Raw genomic sequence first — 21,413 nt, 5'->3', positions numbered from 1 at the left:
CTCTTCAATAATACACTGAATAATGCATATTATCCAGTGCATTGGAAGACTGCTGTGGTTCATCCTCTCCCAAAAAAGGGAAAGGACAACTACAACCCGTCAAATCTTCGGTCAATAAGTCTTCTTCCGAGCATCAGCAAAGTTTTCGAAAAAAATCATTAATAGGGCTCTGACTAAGTGGGCTGCGGACAACAAAATAATTCCGGATAAACAGTTCGGGTTCAAGGCGGGTCATGACACAATTCATGCTGCGTCTAAACTCGTTTCTGATATCAAATGGAATAAATCAAAACAACAATGCACAGGTGCTGTCCTGGTTGATTTGGAAAAGGCCTTTGACACCGTATGGTTAGAGGGTCTTTACCTAAAATTGAGCAGGTTTGGCATTAGCAAGCCATTGTTGTATATACTTTATGATATGCTTAAAGGTAGAAAGTTTGTTGTCAAAAGTGGCAATGTAACTTCTACCACAACATTCTCAATTAAAAATGGTCTTCAACAGGGAGCGGTGAATTCGCCGATTCTCTTCAACATTTACACCAGCGATCTGATAGGTAGTCTTACAAAGGCAATTGCGTACGCCGACGATCTAATTGCGTACAGAACGGCCCGAAAGGTTGAGGTTATTAGAATTCTCTTGCAGCGTGATTTCGACAAGATTCAGCGATATTGCGACGACTGGAAACTGAAAATAAATGTCCAGAAGTCGGAGACAATTCTGTTCCGGACTCCGTTGGCTGCGGCCACGAGGGATACGTGTAAGAATTGGCGCAAGATGGTCATCGTTGATCTTCACGGGCAGCCATTGGCGAGCAAAAGTGTAGTAAAGTACCTCGGTATCTGGTTAGATCAGTATTTATATTTCGACAGACATATAAATGCTGCTCTAACCAGGGCCAGAGGAGCCTTCGCTCTGACGAAACGACTGTTTTTTAGCAGTCGGCTTGACCCCAGAGTGAAGGTAATTTGCTACATGGCCCTCATACGGCCAATGATCGTTTATGGTTGTCGTGTGTGGTTCAACGTTGCCCCTTCCCAGATGGAGAAGTTTCGGGTGTTCGAGCGGCAGTGTTTACGACGCTGTACCGGCTTATATCGAACAGCCGAATCTTCTTATGTGCATTACTATTCAAACGAGGTCCTATACAACGAGGCTCGAATTAACAGAATTGACAATTTCGTGATAAAACTCGTTCGAGGTCACATTGCAAGAGCTATAACTTCGACCAACAATTTAATTTTCGGGGCGTTCTATCCCAACGACGAGTATTTTGAAAGTGCACGCTTGAGCGGGTTCATTCCTCCAGAGGCATTCCTCTTTTTAGACAAATGCGATCTGATACAGGATAGATTGGCAGTTCCGTTAATCTACCACGTCAGACGAAGAACCGTGGATAGGCGACTCCTATACAATCGGGACGTCATGGCACAAGGTGGAGCAGAGCTCCTTCGGTTCAGTAGGGCTGTGTCCGAACGGGACCGAACTGATAGGGTGAAGCAGGAGAACCAGTTTTGGTGGCTTCAATCGGTACTTGATATTGGGTAGTCGGGATGGGGTTTTAAGCCTTGGCCGGCTTACATACTTGTTTTATGTTTAGGGTTTAGTTTTAAGTAGAATAGGCATGGTGGCACGAAAAAAAAAATTAAAAAAAAAAAAATTTAAAAAAAAAAAACAAAAAATAAAAAAAACATTAAAAAACATGAAAAAAAAATAAATAAAAATAAAAAAAAAAAAAGACAACGAAATATGAAAAACAAAAATGGTAGATAGTTAGATTTGCTGCTGTGGTTGTTCTAGTTTTAAGTAGTTTATAGGTAGAACAGGTAGTTTAAGTTAGTTTTTAAGTTTTATTAAAGGACCTTATTTTAAGTAGTTTGTAAGTAAAAATAAATAAAAAAGGTTATTGATATTAGTTTTTTCAAAATTTTCTAATAAAAACAAAATAAATAAAATTTAAATTGAAGTAAAATAGATCTTAAGGCCGAAAGGCATTAGTAATTAGTGTTATAGTTTAGCTTAGAGTGTCCGTATGGGACCATTAAGTTAGTTGTAAGTTATGGATAATTAGGCTAGTTTTATGAATTTTTGTCTAGCTTTAAGATAGGTTTATGATTGAATTAAATAAAAATGAATTTGAAAAAAAAAAAAGTGGCGTCCGCAGACAAGTCCAGGGGTCGTGGGTTCGAGTCCCAGAGCGAGTCAGCAAAAAATTTGGAAGCTTTTTTTCATAATCGGGAAATTGCCGATTTTATAAACTGGGAAAAAAGGCAAATGATGAAGGAGAAAAGAGCAGGGGTATCGAAAGATACCTCTGCCAACACATCGGGTGATGTTGCGGTGCCAGCAGCGGTACTGCAAACAACTGCAACAACATCAGGTCAGGCATCTGACCATTCAACGTCAAAGACCTACAAAAGAAAGCTGACGAAACAAAGCCCAAATAAGGTCAAGAGAACCAATTCGGCTAAAAGGCAGGCCAACAAAAAAAAATGGAGAAGAGGGAAGGTACCACCACGGAGAGTAAATTCTCAGACTACGCCGAGTCTGAGAAAACTGAATATATGTCAGAAGGTGGAGAGGGGCTCTTCAGGTCTCCGAATAAGGATTTAATCCTATCGGAGCCAGAGCCAGTCCCGCAGAAAAGCAAGGCCTTGGAGGTAGCGGCGGACCTCCAAGACGAAAGAGAACTGGTGCAGGCCCTGCAAGACAAACAGGCAGCAATCAGCCAGTTCGAGCAAAGCCTCAGTAAGCTCAAGGAGGAAATTGAGCCCCTCCTCAGTCAACTAAAGCTGAAACAAGAGGCGCGCCGAAAACAAGAGGCAGCCCAAAAACTACAGCAGCAAGTACAACAGCAGTGACAGGCCCAATGTCCGAGGGCCCATCGACTTCGGCTAAGGCCAAGCAACAGCTGCAACCAAGGCACCAGGAGCAGCAGAAGCAGCAGCAGCAACCTCAACAACAGCAACAGAAGCAGCAACAGCAGCAGCAACACCAGAAACAACCACAGGCCAAGAAAGAAAAAATACCACCAATAAGGACCCATAGAGTTGACCTGGACGACATAAAACAGGTATGTAAGTCGGCCACTAAGGGCAATTTTTTAATTAAACTTTTAAGCGAAAAAGAAAAGAATTATTCGGTCCAGTGCTTCTCACTGGCCGAATACAAGTTAGTAAAAGGGTTGCTAAAAGAGGCCACAGCTGAGTTCTTCAGCTACACGCCTAAGAGCGAAAAATTCAAGACGGTCCTTCTAAAGGGCATAAGTTCCTGCACGGAACCGGAGGAGCTCTTAGCTGAGCTCCGCCAAAAAGCCAGTGACGATCTCGATTTTATCGGGGTCAAGCCTTTCACTGCGGTGAAGTCAAGACGAGGGGGTTATAGGCTGCCAATGTTCCTCGTAACATTATCGCCCCAAAGCAGTTTTAATAGTGTCGAGAGAATCACAGCTCTCGACAATCAAACTGTACGCTGGGAGACATTAAAAAGGCACGACGACATTCTACAATGTACGAAGCGCCAGAGGTTTGGCCATGCCAATGCCAATTTCAATATGCAGTTGCGTTGTGTGAGGTGCGGAGAAACCCACAAAGAAGGAGAATGTAAGCTGGGGAATGAGCGGGTTGAGGATTTGACCCTGCTCAAGTGTGTCCTTTGTGGAAACCAAGGGCACCCGGCTAATTATAGGGGTTGCCCTAAGGTCCAAGAAATGAAACAAAAACAGGCCAGTCAAAAAGCCGAAAAAAGTGGAACAGTTCGACAGGCTCCAACACAAAAATTCGTGGATCCCAAATTATCTTACGCCCAAATGGTGTCAGGGAATGGGAATACGAGACAGGCTCCACCAACGGTTGCCCCCAAGGCCACTGTGCCTAAAGCACCAGAGGTGCAGCCTGACATTGTAGCCTTGTTGTTGAGCATTCAAGGTCAACTAACAGGGCTGCAAAGTCAGATAAAGGAGCAAGGCAAAAGGGTAGATCATCTCTACTCTTTGTTGCCTGGCCTGGCGCAATTTAGACCATAATGGGCGCGCTGCCGGAGACGCGCCTTAAAGTCCTAGCTGTGAATGTAAATTCACTGATAAGGATTGAACGAAGGGCCAATATGTTCCAATTGTTGAAAGACTACAGTCCCGATGTGTTTATGGCTAGCGACACTAAGCTAAACCACAAACACTGACTCATAAAAATTACAATATCGTAAGAAGAGACCGGCCCGACTCCACTCAAGGGGGCGGTGTCGCTCTCTTTATACGAAAAGGCATTAATTATAAAGTAATATACAACAATGAATTGCGAAAGCTCAAGACGCATCTCTCTCTCTCAAGGGAAGCGGATGTATATGATTGCGGCTTATGCGGCTGGAGCTCCGCAGGTCACTTACTTTGCATCAGAACTCGAGATTGTTTTTAGGGAACTTAAACTGAGCTTGAAAGAAAACTATTTCATCTTGGCCGGTGATTTGAACGCAAAACATGAAGATTGGGGAAATCAACATAATAATCCCAGAGGTAACCATCTTTTTAATTTGATGAATCTTTACAGTGTCGAATATGGTGTCGACCTGCTGGCTACTGAAAAGCCATCGTATCCAAGAAGTGGCTCCTTTCTGGATCTTTTGCTGTACGACACTAGACTGACAGTAACAGACAAAGTGGGTAATCACCCTCGAAACTGCTTACAGACAGTCGAGTACGAAAGTGATCACTGCGGACTGGCTGCTGTAATGCAGATTCCGAACGAACGCGTGGAATTGGAAGAATACGTTGCAACGCACTCTTACAATTACAGTAAGATGCGTTGGCCTCGTTTCACCAACGCCTTAGCGAGAGAACTTCGTTCGAGTGACATAGCCCCACCAAACAACAGAAACCTGACAAATACAGAAATTGACCAACACTTACAACAGATGGACGAAACAATAAAACGAACGATGGAACGGACAATTCCAAAGTACAAAGAACGGGACCAAATGGACGCTTACAGAAACGCGACAATTGACGCACTACGTAGGCACAAGAGTGGCTTACTGACAAGACTCAAAAACTTGCACAGACGACTTACAGACCCACGCGACTTGGAGGTTAGGACACTGAAATCGTCAATAAAAAATGTCAATCTGTTGATTAAGGAGAACTACAGGCTATCAATTAACAAGTACTGGGACCGCAAGATCCGGTCAGTTAATTCGAGTGACCCTAGTATGTTCCCCAAAATCAACAAGATATTCAGGAAAAAAAAACGATAATGACCTTCCGTGTCTTAAACTCCAAAGAACTGAAGAGAACAGAAACGTACTCATGACAGCGCAAATAGATCCAGAGGAAGCCATCTTTGACGATGACTTTTATATAATTGAAGATCCGAAGGAAAAAGTGGAGGCGGTGGGAGCTGCTTTTCAGCAAGTGTACAAGGTGAATGTTAGTATTCGCCCCAACCACGATCTGGAAAACAGAGCCCTACTTAATCACTTTTACCTTCGAAATGATATGACACAATGGCGATCTGAGAACCGCGGTTTCATGCGGTTCAATGACGATTCCTTGGCAAATGCCATAATCGCCGAGCAAACGGGACCAAGTCCCTTGTTAGTGACAAAGGTTGAGCTTCAGCTCATCTTCAATTCAATAAAAAATAAAAAGTCAGCAGGTGTCGATGGTATATCCAACGTTGTACTAAGACATTTACCGACGGAAGCAATTGACATTTACACCACACTCTTCAACAATGCACTGAATTATGCATACTATCCAGTGCATTGGAAGACTGCTGTGGTTCATCCTCTCCCAAAAAAGGGAAAGGACAACTCCAACCCGTCAAATCTTCGGTCAATAAGTCTTCTTCCGAGCATCAGCAAAGTTTTCGAAAAAAATCATTAATAGGGCTCTGACTAAGTGGGCTGCGGACAACAAAATAATTCCGGATAAACAGTTCGGGTTCAAGGCGGGTCATGACACAATTCATGCTGCGTCTAAACTCGTTTCTGATATCCAATGGAATAAATCAAAACAACAATGCATAGGTGCTGTCCTGGTTGATTTGGAAAAGGCCTTTGACACCGTATGGTTAGAGGGTCTTTACCTAAAATTGAGCAGGTTTGGCATTAGCAAGCCATTGTTGTATATACTTTATGATATGCTTAACGGTAGAAAGTTTGTTGTCAAAAGTGGCAATGTAACTTCTACCACAACATTCTCAATTAAAAATGGTCTTCAACAGGGAGCGGTGAATTCGCCGATTCTCTTCAACATTTACACCAGCGATCTGATAGGTAGTCTTACAAAGGCAATTGCGTACGCCGACGATCTAATTGCGTACAGAACGGCCCGAAAGGTTGAGGTTATTAGAATTCTCTTGCAGCGTGATTTAGACAAGATTCAGCGATATTGCGACGACTGGAAACTGAAAATAAATGTCCAGAAGTCAGAGACAATTCTGTTCCGGACTCCGTTGGCTGGGGCCACGAGGGATACGTGTAAGAATTGGCGCAAGATGGTCATCGTTGATCTTCACGGGCAGCCATTGGCGAGCAAAAGTGTAGTGAAGTACCTCGGTATCTGGTTAGATCAGTATTTATATTTCGACAGACATATAAATGCTGCTCTGACCAGGGCCAGAGGAGCCTTCGCTCTGACGAAACGACTGTTTTTTAGCAGTCGGCTTGACCCCAGAGTGAAGGTAATTTGCTACATGGCCCTCATACGGCCAATGATCGTTTATGGTTGTCGTGTGTGGTTCAACGTTGCCCCTTCCCAGATGGAGAAGTTTCGGGTGTTCGAGCGGCAGTGTTTACGACGCTGTACCGGCTTATATCGAACAGCCGAATCTTCTTATGTGCATTACTATTCAAACGAGGTCCTATACAACGAGGCTCGAATCAACAGAATTGACAATTTCGTGATAAAACTCGTTCGAGGTCACATTGCAAGAGCTATGACTTCGACCAACAATTTAATTTTCGGGGCGTTCTATCCCAACGACGAGTATTTTGAAAGTGCACGCTTGAGCGGGTTCATTCCTCCAGAGGCATTCCTCTTTTTAGACAAATGCGATCTGATACAGGATAGATTGGCAGTTCCGTTAATCTACCACGTCAGACGAAGAACCGTGGATAGGCGACTCCTATACAATCGGGACGTCATGGCACAAGGTGGAGCAGAGCTCCTTCGGTTCAGTAGGGCTGTGTCCGAACGGGACCGAACTGATAGGGTGAAGCAGGAGAACCAGTTTTGGTGGCTTCAATCGGTACTTGATATTGGGTAGTCGGGATGGGGTTTTAAGCCTTGGCCGGCTTACATACGTGTTTTATGTTTAGGGTTGAGTTTTAAGTAGAATAGGCATGGTGGCACGAAAAAAAAATTTAAAAAAAAAATTTAAAAAAAAAACAAAAAAAAAAAACATTAAAAAACATGAAAAAAAAATAAATAAAAATAAAAAAAAAAAAAAAAGACAACGAAATATGAAAAACAAAAATGGTAGATAGTTAGATTTGCTGCTGTGGTTGTTCTAATTTTAAGTAGTTTATAGGTAGAAAAGATAGTTTAAGTTAGTTTTTAAGTTTTATTTAAGGACCTTATTTTAAGTAGTTTGTAAGTAAAAATAAATAAAAAAGGTTATTGATATTAGTTTTTTCAAAATTTTCTAATAAAAACAAAACAAATAAAATTTAAATTGAAGTAAAATAGATCTTAAGGCCGAAAGGCATTAGTAATTAGTATTATAGTTTAGCTTAGAGTGTCCGTATGGGACCATTAAGTTAGTTGTAAGTTATGGATAATTAGGCTAGTTTTATGAATTTTTGTCTAGCTTTAAGATAGGTTTATGATTGAATTAAATAAAAATGAATTTGAAAAAAAAAAAGTGGCGTCCGCAGACAAGTCCAGGGGTCGTGGGTTCGAGTCCCAGAGCGAGTCAGCAAAAAATTTGGAAGCTTTTTTTCATAATCGGGAAATTGCCGATTTTATAAACTGGGAAAAAAGGCAAATGATGAAGGAGAAAAGAGCAGGGGTATCGAAAGATACCTCTGCCAACACATCGGGTGATGTTGCGGTGCCAGCAGCGGTACTGCAAACAACTGCAACAACATCAGGTCAGGCATCTGACCATTCAACGTCAAAGACCTACAAAAGAAAGCTGACGAAACAAAGCCCAAATAAGGTCAAGAGAACCAATTCGGCTAAAAGGCAGGCCAACAAAAAAAAATGGAGAAGAGGGAAGGTACCACCACGGAGAGTAAATTCTCAGACTACGCCGAGTCTGAGAAAACTGAATATATGTCAGAAGGTGGAGAGGGGCTCTTCAGGTCTCCGAATAAGGATTTAATCCTATCGGAGCCAGAGCCAGTCCCGCAGAAAAGCAAGGCCTTGGAGGTAGCGGCGGACCTCCAAGACGAAAGAGAACTGGTGCAGGCCCTGCAAGACAAACAGGCAGCAATCAGCCAGTTCGAGCAAAGCCTCAGTAAGCTCAAGGAGGAAATTGAGCCCCTCCTCAGTCAACTAAAGCTGAAACAAGAGGCGCGCCGAAAACAAGAGGCAGCCCAAAAACTACAGCAGCAAGTACAACAGCAGTGACAGGCCCAATGTCCGAGGGCCCATCGACTTCGGCTAAGGCCAAGCAACAGCTGCAACCAAGGCACCAGGAGCAGCAGAAGCAGCAGCAGCAACCTCAACAACAGCAACAGAAGCAGCAACAGCAGCAGCAACACCAGAAACAACCACAGGCCAAGAAAGAAAAAATACCACCAATAAGGACCCATAGAGTTGACCTGGACGACATAAAACAGGTATGTAAGTCGGCCACTAAGGGCAATTTTTTAATTAAACTTTTAAGCGAAAAAGAAAAGAATTATTCGGTCCAGTGCTTCTCACTGGCCGAATACAAGTTAGTAAAAGGGTTGCTAAAAGAGGCCACAGCTGAGTTCTTCAGCTACACGCCTAAGAGCGAAAAATTCAAGACGGTCCTTCTGAAGGGCATAAGTTCCTGCACGGAACCGGAGGAGCTCTTAGCTGAGCTCCGCCAAAAAGCCAGTGACGATCTCGATTTTATCGGGGTCAAGCCTTTCACTGCGGTGAAGTCAAGACGAGGGGGTTATAGGCTGCCAATGTTCCTCGTAACATTATCGCCCCAAAGCAGTTTTAATAGTGTCGAGAGAATCACAGCTCTCGACAATCAAACTGTACGCTGGGAGACATTAAAAAGGCACGACGACATTCTACAATGTACGAAGTGCCAGAGGTTTGGCCATGCCAATGCCAATTTCAATATGCAGTTGCGTTGTGTGAGGTGCGGAGAAACCCACAAAGAAGGAGAATGTAAGCTGGGGAATGAGCGGGTTGAGGATTTGACCCTGCTCAAGTGTGTCCTTTGTGGAAACCAAGGGCACCCGGCTAATTATAGGGGTTGCCCTAAGGTCCAAGAAATGAAACAAAAACAGGCCAGTCAAAAAGCCGAAAAAAGTGGAACAGTTCGACAGGCTCCAACACAAAAATTCGTGGATCCCAAATTATCTTACGCCCAAATGGTGTCAGGGAATGGGAATACGAGACAGGCTCCACCAACGGTTGCCCCCAAGGCCACTGTGCCTAAAGCACCAGAGGTGCAGCCTGACATTGTAGCCTTGTTGTTGAGCATTCAAGGTCAACTAACAGGGCTGCAAAGTCAGATAAAGGAGCAAGGCAAAAGGGTAGATCATCTCTACTCTTTGTTGCCTGGCCTGGCGCAATTTAGACCATAATGGGCGCGCTGCCGGAGACGCGCCTTAAAGTCCTAGCTGTGAATGTAAATTCACTGATAAGGATTGAACGAAGGGCCAATATGTTCCAATTGTTGAAAGACTACAGTCCCGATGTGTTTATGGCTAGCGACACTAAGCTAAACCACAAACACTGACTCATAAAAATTACAATATCGTAAGAAGAGACCGGCCCGACTCCACTCAAGGGGGCGGTGTCGCTCTCTTTATACGAAAAGGCATTAATTATAAAGTAATATACAACAATGAATTGCGAAAGCTCAAGACGCATCTCTCTCTCTCAAGGGAAGCGGATGTATATGATTGCGGCTTATGCGGCTGGAGCTCCGCAGGTCACTTACTTTGCATCAGAACTCGAGATTGTTTTTAGGGAACTTAAACTGAGCTTGAAAGAAAACTATTTCATCTTGGCCGGTGATTTGAACGCAAAACATGAAGATTGGGGAAATCAACATAATAATCCCAGAGGTAACCATCTTTTTAATTTGATGAATCTTTACAGTGTCGAATATGGTGTCGACCTGCTGGCTACTGAAAAGCCATCGTATCCAAGAAGTGGCTCCTTTCTGGATCTTTTGCTGTACGACACTAGACTGACAGTAACAGACAAAGTGGGTAATCACCCTCGAAACTGCTTACAGACAGTCGAGTACGAAAGTGATCACTGCGGACTGGCTGCTGTAATGCAGATTCCGAACGAACGCGTGGAATTGGAAGAATACGTTGCAACGCACTCTTACAATTACAGTAAGATGCGTTGGCCTCGTTTCACCAACGCCTTAGCGAGAGAACTTCGTTCGAGTGACATAGCCCCACCAAACAACAGAAACCTGACAAATACAGAAATTGACCAACACTTACAACAGATGGACGAAACAATAAAACGAACGATGGAACGGACAATTCCAAAGTACAAAGAACGGGACCAAATGGACGCTTACAGAAACGCGACAATTGACGCACTACGTAGGCACAAGAGTGGCTTACTGACAAGACTCAAAAACTTGCACAGACGACTTACAGACCCACGCGACTTGGAGGTTAGGACACTGAAATCGTCAATAAAAAATGTCAATCTGTTGATTAAGGAGAACTACAGGCTATCAATTAACAAGTACTGGGACCGCAAGATCCGGTCAGTTAATTCGAGTGACCCTAGTATGTTCCCCAAAATCAACAACCTTCCGTGTCTTAAACTCCAAAGAACTGAAGAGAACAGAAACGTACTCATGACAGCGCAAATAGATCCAGAGGAAGCCATCTTTGACGATGACTTTTATATAATTGAAGATCCGAAGGAAAAAGTGGAGGCGGTGGGAGCTGCTTTTCAGCAAGTGTACAAGGTGAATGTTAGTATTCGCCCCAACCACGATCTGGAAAACAGAGCCCTACTTAATCACTTTTACCTTCGAAATGATATGACACAATGGCGATCTGAGAACCGCGGTTTCATGCGGTTCAATGACGATTCCTTGGCAAATGCCATAATCGCCGAGCAAACGGGACCAAGTCCCTTGTTAGTGACAAAGGTTGAGCTTCAGCTCATCTTCAATTCAATAAAAAATAAAAAGTCAGCAGGTGTCGATGGTATATCCAACGTTGTACTAAGACATTTACCGACGGAAGCAATTGACATTTACACCACACTCTTCAACAATGCACTGAATTATGCATACTATCCAGTGCATTGGAAGACTGCTGTGGTTCATCCTCTCCCAAAAAAGGGAAAGGACAACTCCAACCCGTCAAATCTTCGGTCAATAAGTCTTCTTCCGAGCATCAGCAAAGTTTTCGAAAAAAATCATTAATAGGGCTCTGACTAAGTGGGCTGCGGACAACAAAATAATTCCGGATAAACAGTTCGGGTTCAAGGCGGGTCATGACACAATTCATGCAGCGTCTAAACTCGTTTCTGATATCCAATGGAATAAATCAAAACAACAATGCATAGGTGCTGTCCTGGTTGATTTGGAAAAGGCCTTTGACACCGTATGGTTAGAGGGTCTTTACCTAAAATTGAGCAGGTTTGGCATTAGCAAGCCATTGTTGTATATACTTTATGATATGCTTAACGGTAGAAAGTTTGTTGTCAAAAGTGGCAATGTAACTTCTACCACAACATTCTCAATTAAAAATGGTCTTCAACAGGGAGCGGTGAATTCGCCGATTCTCTTCAACATTTACACCAGCGATCTGATAGGTAGTCTTACAAAGGCAATTGCGTACGCCGACGATCTAATTGCGTACAGAACGGCCCGAAAGGTTGAGGTTATTAGAATTCTCTTGCAGCGTGATTTAGACAAGATTCAGCGATATTGCGACGACTGGAAACTGAAAATAAATGTCCAGAAGTCAGAGACAATTCTGTTCCGGACTCCGTTGGCTGGGGCCACGAGGGATACGTGTAAGAATTGGCGCAAGATGGTCATCGTTGATCTTCACGGGCAGCCATTGGCGAGCAAAAGTGTAGTGAAGTACCTCGGTATCTGGTTAGATCAGTATTTATATTTCGACAGACATATAAATGCTGCTCTGACCAGGGCCAGAGGAGCCTTCGCTCTGACGAAACGACTGTTTTTTAGCAGTCGGCTTGACCCCAGAGTGAAGGTAATTTGCTACATGGCCCTCATACGGCCAATGATCGTTTATGGTTGTCGTGTGTGGTTCAACGTTGCCCCTTCCCAGATGGAGAAGTTTCGGGTGTTCGAGCGGCAGTGTTTACGACGCTGTACCGGCTTATATCGAACAGCCGAATCTTCTTATGTGCATTACTATTCAAACGAGGTCCTATACAACGAGGCTCGAATCAACAGAATTGACAATTTCGTGATAAAACTCGTTCGAGGTCACATTGCAAGAGCTATGACTTCGACCAACAATTTAATTTTCGGGGCGTTCTATCCCAACGACGAGTATTTTGAAAGTGCACGCTTGAGCGGGTTCATTCCTCCAGAGGCATTCCTCTTTTTAGACAAATGCGATCTGATACAGGATTGGCAGTTCCGTTAATCTACCACGTCAGACGAAGAACCGTGGATAGGCGACTCCTATACAATCGGGACGTCATGGCACAAGGTGGAGCAGAGCTCCTTCGGTTCAGTAGGGCTGTGTCCGAACGGGACCGAACTGATAGGGTGAAGCAGGAGAACCAGTTTTGGTGGCTTCAATCGGTACTTGATATTGGGTAGTCGGGATGGGGTTTTAAGCCTTGGCCGGCTTACATACTTGTTTTATGTTTAGGGTTTAGTTTTAAGTAGAATAGGCATGGTGGCACGAAAAAAAAATTTAAAAAAAAAATTAAAAAAAAAAAAAACAAAAAAAAAAAAACATTAAAAAACATGAAAAAAAAATAAATAAAAATAAAAAAAAAAAAAAAAGACAACGAAATATGAAAAACAAAAATGGTAGATAGTTAGATTTGCTGCTGTGGTTGTTCTAATTTTAAGTAGTTTATAGGTAGAAAAGATAGTTTAAGTTAGTTTTTAAGTTTTATTTAAGGACCTTATTTTAAGTAGTTTGTAAGTAAAAATAAATAAAAAAGGTTATTGATATTAGTTTTTTCAAAATTTTCTAATAAAAACAAAACAAATAAAATTTAAATTGAAGTAAAATAGATCTTAAGGCCGAAAGGCATTAGTAATTAGTAGGGCTAGGATTTTCATGCACTTAAAAATGCAAAATATGCGCTTAAAATATGCTCTTAAGAATGTAAAATATGCACTTTAAATATGCATTTAAAACAATATGCCTCGTGAACCATTACGTTGGAAAAAAAAACATTGTGTTGTGGTTTTATAAAAAAAATTCAGTCTTTATTCAAGGAACACAAAATTATATTAATAAAAATAGAAAAATAAAAGTTTTCATTTAAAACAAAACCAAAATATTCAAAATAACAAAATAATAACAGAATTCATTGTTTATCTAAATCTAATTTTCACAATTTTCGTATGCTTTATTCGCATAAATCATGAAGTTTTTTCGCAAATTTTCGAAAGTGAAGCTTTGACGATTCGGTCGCTGAAATGTTTTGTACATCGAAAACGATCGCTCCACGTCAACTGATGTCAATGGGGCATTCTTTAGGGAACATATTTCTTGAGGTGTTAAGTGCTCCATATAATCTTCCTCGACGCAACTCAGAGAAAATGCCCTGCATATATTTTTCATTTGTAAAAAACCTTCATTTTTCTTCAAAACATTATCCAGTTTTTCTTTAATCGCTACACCAAAAGACCCTTCAACTGCACCAATCTTAGAAACAACTGTTTCAATAAGATCCACTTGTTTTTTTAAGGAATTGTTTCCCTCGAGCTGTATAATTACATCGCACAAGAAAGTATAGTTCGAATTTATGAAAATAATTTCACTCTTTAAAGAAGGTTTCTTCAATGCCTCTTTTGTATTTTTAATGGCAACGGCATCCGAGTCATCAAGGCCATTGACAATATCTTCAAATTCCTTATAGTTCTTGGCGTAGTAGGCTACAGCTTCCAACCAAGTTCCCCACCTGGTGACAATTGGCTGTGGAGGAAGAGGAGTCAAGGGATACCTTGTTTTGAAATTCTCAACTCGAGATGGTGCTTTTAAAAATATTTTTTTTCCACTGGAGATTAAAAGATCTACATTTTTAAAATTACTTCTTATCTGTTCTGCCACTCTATGTAGTGCATGCGCTAAACACGTTACGTGAATCAATTTCGGATACAAAATTTTTAACCCTCGAGCGGCCTTTATCATGTATGGAGCGGCATCAGTTAAAAACAGAAGTATTTTGTTTTTTTTTATGCCAAAATAATTGACAGTTTCGTCAAAAATTTGGGCAATCGTGGAATGGTTTGTTTTCTCCAACTCGACAACATTTAGCAATACTTTTTTGCGTAAATCTTCGTTTTGGCTTAGCACACCCGCAACAACATTGGCCACAAAACGTCCTTGAATGTCTGTGGTTTCATCAATTGAAATCCATATATATTCGTCTTTTAAGACGGATTTTATTTTATCCGTTAGTAAAATATACATTTTATTAATGTAGTTCTTACGCAATGTTGAAGAATCTGGCACGATTTCTTTGGTATATTCAAACAAAAATTTTCTCAAACTGGGATTATTGAGTTTACTTAACGGAATATCAGCTGCAACAAATGCCTCACATAAATCCATATTAAAATTATTTTGTGTAGTTCGAAACGAAAGGAGTTGCTGCGAGTTCGTAGAATTCGAAAGTGTTGATAGTTCTGTATGTCTCATAGATTTAAGGTGTTGGTCAACTTGGAACTTTTTATCATAGGAGACACCTTTGCTACAAATTTTGCAGAAAAGAATTTTTCCATCACTTGTGAAAATTTGCGGGTTGTCCGAAACATATTTTTTCAGAACTGCACTTACAGATGTCTTTCCTTTTGGCATTGTTCCTGAAATAACAACAATCTTTTTATTGATCCCGAAGTTACATATAGATGATTGAATTTCATACAATTCTACTCAAAACCAAATCTTAAATTTAAAACGATCCAAAAGAAAAATTCTGTTTTCAACGAAAGATCATCGACGACGTACATACATAAATTAAAATCCAGGAACTTAAGAATAGAACAAAAAAGAACGATTTGTCAAATAAAACTCAAAATATAGAAGGACCACAAAATTACAGCTGTTTCAGCCTACTCACCCAGAAAAAAAAATTAAAAACAAAAATTTGAATTAGGTACTTCGATTTGTTAGTGTATATGTGAATGCAAATGTATATACACAACTAAAACTTACTCGTTTGCATGTGTTAAATGGAATACTGGAATATGGGCGAAAGCTGTCGTGGAAGTTGCACACTGGAATTGATTAAAGTATTAAGTTAAAGGCACGATTGCATTTTTGTATGATTGCGATTTTGGAAAATATGCAAAAATATGCATTTATTATTGAAAATATGCAATTTAAAGTTAAATATGCATTTGTCATAAGATATGCAAAAATATGCACTAACGATTAAATGCCATTTTAAAGTAAATTTAATGATTCGTGCTTGTGTTTCATTCCTTTGCTTCTAAATTTTCTCAAAAAAAATATGCATTTGCATGGAAATCCTAGCCCTAGTAATTAGTATTATAGTTTAGCTTAGAGTGTCCGTATGGGACCATTAAGTTAGTTGTAAGTTATGGATAATTAGGCTAGTTTTATGAATTTTTGTCTAGCTTTAAGATAGGTTTATGATTGAATTAAATAAAAATGAATTTGAAAAAAAAAGTGGCGTCCGCAGACAAGTCCAGGAGTCGTGGGTTCGAGTCCCAGAGCGAGTCAGCAAAAAATTTGGAAGCTTTTTTTCATAATCGGGAAATTGCCGATTTTATAAACTGGGAAAAAAGGCAAATGATGAAGGAGAAAAGAGCAGGGGTATCGAAAGATACCTCTGCCAACACATCGGGTGATGTTGCGGTGCCAGCAGCGGTACTGCAAACAACTGCAACAACATCAGGTCAGGCATCTGACCATTCAACGTCAAAGACCTACAAAAGAAAGCTGACGAAACAAAGCCCAAATAAGGTCAAGAGAACCAATTCGGCTAAAAGGCAGGCCAACAAAAAAAAATGGAGAAGAGGGAAGGTACCACCACGGAGAGTAAATTCTCAGACTACGCCGAGTCTGAGAAAACTGAATATATGTCAGAAGGTGGAGAGGGGCTCTTCAGGTCTCCGAATAAGGATTTAATCCTATCGGAGCCAGAGCCAGTCCCGCAGAAAAGCAAGGCCTTGGAGGTAGCGGCGGACCTCCAAGACGAAAGAGAACTGGTGCAGGCCCTGCAAGACAAACAGGCAGCAATCAGCCAGTTCGAGCAAAGCCTCAGTAAGCTCAAGGAGGAAATTGAGCCCCTCCTCAGTCAACTAAAGCTGAAACAAGAGGCGCGCCGAAAACAAGAGGCAGCCCAAAAACTACAGCAGCAAGTACAACAGCAGTGACAGGCCCAATGTCCGAGTGCCCATCGACTTCGGCTAAGGCCAAGCAACAGCTGCAACCAAGGCACCAGGAGCAGCAGAAGCAGCAGCAGAAGCAGCAGCAGCAACCTCAACAACAGCAACAGAAGCAGCAACAGCAGCAGAAACAGCAGCAGCAACACCAGAAACAACCACAGGCCAAGAAAGAAAAAATACCACCAATAAGGACCCATAGAGTTGACCTGGACGACATAAAACAGGTATGTAAGTCGGCCACTAAGGGCAATTTTTTAATTAAACTTTTAAGCGAAAAAGAAAAGAATTATTCGGTCCAGTGCTTCTCACTGGCCGAATACAAGTTAGTAAAAGGGTTGCTAAAAGAGGCCACAGCTGAGTTCTTCAGCTACACGCCTAAGAGCGAAAAATTCAAGACGGTCCTTCTGAAGGGCATAAGTTCCTGCACGGAACCGGAGGAGCTCTTAGCTGAGCTCCGCCAAAAAGCCAGTGACGATCTCGATTTTATCGGGGTCAAGCCTTTCACTACGGTGAAGTCAAGACGAGGGGGTTATAGGCTGCCAATGTTCCTCGTAACATTATCGCCCCAAAGCAGTTTTAATAGTGTCGAGAGAATCACAGCTCTCGACAATCAAACTGTACGCTGGGAGACATTAAAAAGGCACGACGACATTCTACAATGTACGAAGTGCCAGAGGTTTGGCCATGCCAATGCCAATTTTAATATGCAGTTGCGTTGTGTGAGGTGCGGAGAAACCCACAAAGAAGGAGAATGTAAGCTGGGGAATGAGCGGGTTGAGGATTTGACCCTGCTCAAGTGTGTCCTTTGTGGAAACCAAGGGCACCCGGCTAATTATAGGGGTTGCCCTAAGGTCCAAGAAATGAAACAAAAACAGGCCAGTCAAAAAGCCGAAAAAAGTGGAACAGTTCGACAGGCTCCAACACAAAAATTCGTGGATCCCAAATTATCTTACGCCCAAATGGTGTCAGGGAATGGGAATACGAGACAGGCTCCACCAACGGTTGCCCCCAAGGCCACTGTGCCTAAGGCACCAGAGGTGCAGCCTGACATTGTAGCCTTGTTGTTGAGCATTCAAGGTCAACTAACAGGGCTGCAAAGTCAGATAAAGGAGCAAGGCAAAAGGGTAGATCATCTCTACTCTTTGTTGCCTGGCCTGGCGCAATTTAGACCATAATGGGCGCGCTGCCGGAGACGCGCCTTAAAGTCCTAGCTGTGAATGTAAATTCACTGATAAGGATTGAACGAAGGGCCAATATGTTCCAATTGTTGAAAGACTACAGTCCCGATGTGTTTATGGCTAGCGACACTAAGCTAAACCACAAACACTGACTCATAAAAATTACAATATCGTAAGAAGAGACCGGCCCGACTCCACTCAAGGGGGCGGTGTCGCTCTCTTTATACGAAAAGGCATTAATTATAAAGTAATATACAACAATGAATTGCGAAAGCTCAAGACGCATCTCTCTCTCTCAAGGGAAGCGGATGTATATGATTGCGGCTTATGCGGCTGGAGCTCCGCAGGTCACTTACTTTGCATCAGAACTCGAGATTGTTTTTAGGGAACTTAAACTGAGCTTGAAAGAAAACTATTTCATCTTGGCCGGTGATTTGAACGCAAAACATGAAGATTGGGGAAATCAACATAATAATCCCAGAGGTAACCATCTTTTTAATTTGATGAATCTTTACAGTGTCGAATATGGTGTCGACCTGCTGGCTACTGAAAAGCCATCGTATCCAAGAAGTGGCTCCTTTCTGGATCTTTTGCTGTACGACACTAGACTGACAGTAACAGACAAAGTGGGTAATCACCCTCGAAACTGCTTACAGACAGTCGAGTACGAAAGTGATCACTGCGGACTGGCTGCTGTAATGCAGATTCCGAACGAACGCGTGGAATTGGAAGAATACGTTGCAACGCACTCTTACAATTACAGTAAGATGCGTTGGCCTCGTTTCACCAACGCCTTAGCGAGAGAACTTCGTTCGAGTGACATAGCCCCACCAAACAACAGAAACCTGACAAATACAGAAATTGACCAACACTTACAACAGATGGACGAAACAATAAAACGAACGATGGAACGGACAATTCCAAAGTACAAAGAACGGGACCAAATGGACGCTTACAGAAACGCGACAATTGACGCACTACGTAGGCACAAGAGTGGCTTACTGACAAGACTCAAAAACTTGCACAGACGACTTACAGACCCACGCGACTTGGAGGTTAGGACACTGAAATCGTCAATAAAAAATGTCAATCTGTTGATTAAGGAGAACTACAGGCTATCAATTAACAAGTACTGGGACCGCAAGATCCGGTCAGTTAATTCGAGTGACCCTAGTATGTTCCCCAAAATCAACAAGATATTCAGGAAAAAAAAACGATAATGACCTTCCGTGTCTTAAACTCCAAAGAACTGAAGAGAACAGAAACGTACTCATGACAGCGCAAATAGATCCAGAGGAAGCCATCTTTGACGATGACTTTTATATAATTGAAGATCCGAAGGAAAAAGTGGAGGCGGTGGGAGCTGCTTTTCAGCAAGTGTACAAGGTGAATGTTAGTATTCGCCCCAACCACGATCTGGAAAACAGAGCCCTACTTAATCACTTTTACCTTCGAAATGATATGACACAATGGCGATCTGAGAACCGCGGTTTCATGCGGTTCAATGACGATTCCTTGGCAAATGCCATAATCGCCGAGCAAACGGGACCAAGTCCCTTGTTAGTGACAAAGGTTGAGCTTCAGCTCATCTTCAATTCAATAAAAAATAAAAAGTCAGCAGGTGTCGATGGTATATCCAACGTTGTACTAAGACATTTACCGACGGAAGCAATTGACATTTACACCACACTCTTCAACAATGCACTGAATTATGCATACTATCCAGTGCATTGGAAGACTGCTGTGGTTCATCCTCTCCCAAAAAAGGGAAAGGACAACTCCAACCCGTCAAATCTTCGGTCAATAAGTCTTCTTCCGAGCATCAGCAAAGTTTTCGAAAAAAATCATTAATAGGGCTCTGACTAAGTGGGCTGCGGACAACAAAATAATTCCGGATAAACAGTTCGGGTTCAAGGCGGGTCATGACACAATTCATGCAGCGTCTAAACTCGTTTCTGATATCCAATGGAATAAATCAAAACAACAATGCATAGGTGCTGTCCTGGTTGATTTGGAAAAGGCCTTTGACACCGTATGGTTAGAGGGTCTTTACCTAAAATTGAGCAGGTTTGGCATTAGCAAGCCATTGTTGTATATACTTTATGATATGCTTAACGGTAGAAAGTTTGTTGTCAAAAGTGGCAATGTAACTTCGACCACAACATTCTCAATTAAAAATGGTCTTCAACAGGGAGCGGTGAATTCGCCGATTCTCTTCAACATTTACACCAGCGATCTGATAGGTAGTCTTACAAAGGCAATTGCGTACGCCGACGATCTAATTGCGTACAGAACGGCCCGAAAGGTTGAGGTTATTAGAATTCTCTTGCAGCGTGATTTAGACAAGATTCAGCGATATTGCGACGACTGGAAACTGAAAATAAATGTCCAGAAGTCAGAGACAATTCTGTTCCGGACTCCGTTGGCTGGGGCCACGAGGGATACGTGTAAGAATTGGCGCAAGATGGTCATCGTTGATCTTCACGGGCAGCCATTGGCGAGCAAAAGTGTAGTGAAGTACCTCGGTATCTGGTTAGATCAGTATTTATATTTCGACAGACATATAAATGCTGCTCTGACCAGGGCCAGAGGAGCCTTCGCTCTGACGAAACGACTGTTTTTTAGCAGTCGGCTTGACCCCAGAGTGAAGGTAATTTGCTACATGGCCCTCATACGGCCAATGATCGTTTATGGTTGTCGTGTGTGGTTCAACGTTGCCCCTTCCCAGATGGAGAAGTTTCGGGTGTTCGAGCGGCAGTGTTTACGACGCTGTACCGGCTTATATCGAACAGCCGAATCTTCTTATGTGCATTACTATTCAAACGAGGTCCTATACAACGAGGCTCGAATCAACAGAATTGACAATTTCGTGATAAAACTCGTTCGAGGTCACATTGCAAGAGCTATGACTTCGACCAACAATTTAATTTTCGGGGCGTTCTATCCCAACGACGAGTATTTTGAAAGTGCACGCTTGAGCGGGTTCATTCCTCCAGAGGCATTCCTCTTTTTAGACAAATGCGATCTGATACAGGATTGGCAGTTCCGTTAATCTACCACGTCAGACGAAGAACCGTGGATAGGCGACTCCTATACAATCGGGACGTCATGGCACAAGGTGGAGCAGAGCTCCTTCGGTTCAGTAGGGCTGTGTCCGAACGGGACCGAACTGATAGGGTGAAGCAGGAGAACCAGTTTTGGTGGCTTCAATCGGTACTTGATATTGGGTAGTCGGGATGGGGTTTTAAGCCTTGGCCGGCTTACATACTTGTTTTATGTTTAGGGTTTAGTTTTAAGTAGAATAGGCATGGTGGCACGAAAAAAAAATTTAAAAAAAAAATTAAAAAAAAAAAAACAAAAAAAAAAAAACATTAAAAAACATGAAAAAAAAATAAATAAAAATAAAAAAAAAAAAAAAAGACAACGAAATATGAAAAACAAAAATGGTAGATAGTTAGATTTGCTGCTGTGGTTGTTCTAATTTTAAGTAGTTTATAGGTAGAAAAGATAGTTTAAGTTAGT

General features: G+C 42.0%; 2 protein-coding genes across 2 annotated transcripts in view; both read right to left on the bottom strand.

Moving 5' to 3' along the window:
- The window catches only part of LOC129938565 (protein SYS1 homolog), a 58,635-nt gene that overhangs the window by 12,530 nt on the left and 24,692 nt on the right, over positions 1-21,413 (bottom strand). The window lies entirely within an intron of this gene.
- Positions 13,420-15,830, bottom strand: LOC129938564 (uncharacterized). The gene is made up of 2 exons (XM_056046200.1): positions 15,225-15,830; positions 13,420-15,162 (listed from the first exon to the last, which is right to left on the bottom strand). Exon 2 carries the CDS (start codon positions 15,155-15,157, stop codon positions 13,679-13,681), a length of 1,479 nt encoding a protein of 492 aa, XP_055902175.1. The 5' UTR covers positions 15,158-15,162; positions 15,225-15,830; the 3' UTR covers positions 13,420-13,678.

Source organism: Eupeodes corollae, chromosome 1 (genome assembly GCF_945859685.1).
Source record: "Eupeodes corollae chromosome 1, idEupCoro1.1, whole genome shotgun sequence".
NCBI lineage: Eukaryota > Metazoa > Arthropoda > Insecta > Diptera > Syrphidae > Eupeodes > Eupeodes corollae.
This window is presented reverse-complemented; position numbering and strand designations above follow the sequence as displayed.